This window comes from Halyomorpha halys, unplaced genomic scaffold (assembly GCF_000696795.3).
Source record: "Halyomorpha halys isolate HHAL.00 unplaced genomic scaffold, Hhal_1.1 Scaffold1425.1, whole genome shotgun sequence".
NCBI lineage: Eukaryota > Metazoa > Arthropoda > Insecta > Hemiptera > Pentatomidae > Halyomorpha > Halyomorpha halys.
The window spans coordinates 299,368-302,280 of record NW_027111611.1 but is presented as its reverse complement, the minus strand read 5'-3'; the positions used below and the strand labels follow the sequence as shown (position 1 = coordinate 302,280).

Below are 2,913 nucleotides of genomic sequence, written 5' to 3'. Positions count from 1 at the left end.
TGAAAAGGTTTTGATCTTGTTGTGGGGTCTTCTCTGATCATTTCCTGTAAATCTGAAGAGAATCGGTGTGGTTTCTGAGCAATACATTTAGTAAGAATGTGCCTAACGGTGAGATCGTTTCAGCAGTAGCGACACATCGGTGCATTTTCTTTTTTCATGAGATGACAGTGGGTGAGTCGAGTATGGCTTATCCGAAGACGGATTAATACAACATCTTCTCTCTGTAGCAGATTCATGTTTCTGGTTGGGCGTTTCACTGTCTGATGGACCATTCTTAACTTGTCTCTCACGATGAACCATTCGCCTTGCCATCAAATTTCTTTGATCCAAGAAATAACATCTTTCCATGTTGATGATGTTACGACTTGACCTGTCTTTGCTGTCAATAATAGTTCAACTCTATTATTAAACGGTGTGTTGAAGGAAAAAAAATACTCCTTCCCCTTGCCCGCATTGTTAACTTCACTTTTTTTGGCTGCTTCATCAGACCATCTTCAAGGTTTGCTATCACATCTTTTCACTGCTACCTTCGAGAACGGTCACTATGTTAGCCTTTAGTTAACGCAAGTTCAATAAACAATTGTTTTCATATAAACTGATTTATATCATTTTAATTTCCATTTTAATATGTTGTAATCAGTTAAATAATTTAGTTTTTAGTTATGGACGTTATTTATAAAACAGGATTGAAAAGCAAGAAGATCAAGAAGCGTAATTGTTTCAAGGGAGTTACAGAGGATGAAATTTTGGCGAAAACATTACCAGATCTATTAGTTCCAAATTTAGACATTGTCATTATTGGTATAAACCCTGGGCTGTACTCAGCTTATAAAGGCCATCACTATGCAGGGCCAAGCAACCACTTCTGGAAATGCTTGAACTTGTCTGGACTAACACCTAAAGAGATGTCTCACAAGGATGATTTCAGACTGCTTGAATTCGGAATAGGATTTACAAATGTAGTTGAAAGAACTAGTAAAAGTAGTGTTGATTTGAGTAAACAAGAAATTGTTGAGGGATGCAAAATTTTGTTGAAAAAATTGCAAACTCTTAAGCCAAAAATAGCAGTGTTTAATGGGAAATTAATATATGAAATATTCTCTGGTAAAAAACAATTTAATTATGGTGTTCAGCATGAGTTTATTCAAGGAACCAACAGTTATATTTGGGTAATGCCTTCATCGAGTGCCAGATCTGCATGTTATCCCAGTCCATCAGACAAATTACCATTTTATTTAGGCTTGAAGAAATTGCGTGATCATCTAAATGGAACTGTTTCAGAATTTAACAGCAAAGATTTTATTTTTCCCTTAAAATCAAATAACTTTGCTGTAACTGGTGCAAAAAAAGATGTTGCATCTGAATATTTTTTAAGTTCAACCAATAATTCTGTTATAGAATGTGATGTGACTGAGTTAAATACTATTAAAGCAAAGTTCTCATTCGATACTATTGACCAAGAAGGAATGGAAAAAAATTTAAATATATTGCGGTTAATTTGTCATAGAAATACTAAAAATTAGAGGACTATATTTGCGGAACACTACCATATTTATTTTTGTATAGCCATATTCTACTTGATTATTAGGTCTCCTTCTTGTTTTAGCTCTCTTAGTGCTCACAGCTTCTTTGAATAGTAATTACTTAGAAAAGGAAAAGTCATTCAATTTATTAGTACCTGCCATTACTAAGTTAGTATCAATTTTGCTAATTATTTTGTATTATTAATATTGTTATTGCTTATTCTGATAATTTTTACTCTATAATTGATAAAACTACTACTGATTAGCTGACCCCGAGGCAACTTATGGTCTAGCAACTGCAAGTGGACCTCAGAGAAACAAATCAAAAAATTATTATTAGTTAAATTTAAATATCAAAATCCATATTTTTAAATCAGCATTCTAATCATTTATTTATTGCCTTCTGTATGGCCAATGATTGTGGTTTGTATCATTCAAATTATATTTTGGTATTGTAAGCTAATTTGTTGACTGGAAAGATAGTGAAGGAAGAGATGGATAAGGATCTCAAAATAGTAGTAACTCTTTATTGATAACCTTTATATTAATATTAAGTATATAATAAAAATAAATAGTTAATAATGTAAATAAGTAGTGATTATAATAAAGTTTTTATAATGTAAATAAATAGTTGTTTTTACTATTTTGAGAACCTTTCTTACTTCAGTTATCCCATAGTACTTTCTACATTTTTTATTTATTTTTTAAAAATATTAATAGTTATCGCTGCTTTGCTTAAATAGTGGCAAATCTGAAAAAAAAAAAATTATTTTGTTTTTGACATATTCTTTAGGTTTTACCATAGACTTAGGCCACTTTTTGATAAACCTACTACCTTGCACAATCTATTGAGGGACCACAGTAGAGAAAGAAACCCATGTCTATAGTCAAATCTTAGGAACATGTCTATATGAGAATAAAACAAAACTTTTTTTTTTGTCAGTTGTGCTACTATTGAAGCAAAGCAGTGATATGTTTGTATCTTTAGGTGTGTTGATCATTAAAAATTGACATTTATCTGATAAGGTAAATTAAACACTATATCACACACCCAGAATGAAGGAGTTACAACTTAAAAACGAATTAACATTTTTGAGTTAATACCATTATAGAATTCATGTGGATTATTTTTGACATTGTTGCTTACTGTTTTTTTTCTAATGCTGTTGATTGTCTAAATAATATTTCAAGTATCTGTTGTTTTAGCATAGTTTATGGAAATATTACTTTGGATGAAAACAGTACAACTCGAAGTCTCCAGTATAATGGTGTAGAACTAATCTATTATTAATTGAAGAAGTTTGTCGGGGGTGCGGTCAGCAAAGAACAACATAAATAAACAAAACCATATTTATTTATTTTATACCGACGTTTCGACCTGAGTTTCAGG

General features: G+C 31.3%; 1 protein-coding gene across 1 annotated transcript; it reads left to right on the top strand.

Annotated features, from left to right (window-relative positions):
* Positions 1-662: 662 nt before the first annotated feature.
* LOC106689665 (G/T mismatch-specific thymine DNA glycosylase) lies at positions 663-1,523 on the top strand. The gene has a single exon (XM_014434770.1). The coding sequence runs from the start codon at positions 663-665 to the stop codon at positions 1,521-1,523; it is 861 nt and encodes a 286-aa protein (XP_014290256.1).
* Positions 1,524-2,913: the final 1,390 nt, after the last annotated feature.

Bases quoted from the DNA above. Each gene is read 5' to 3' on its own strand.
- LOC106689665 (XM_014434770.1), top strand. From the start codon at position 663: ATGGACGTTATTTATAAAACAGGATTGAAAAGCAAGAAGATCAAGAAG.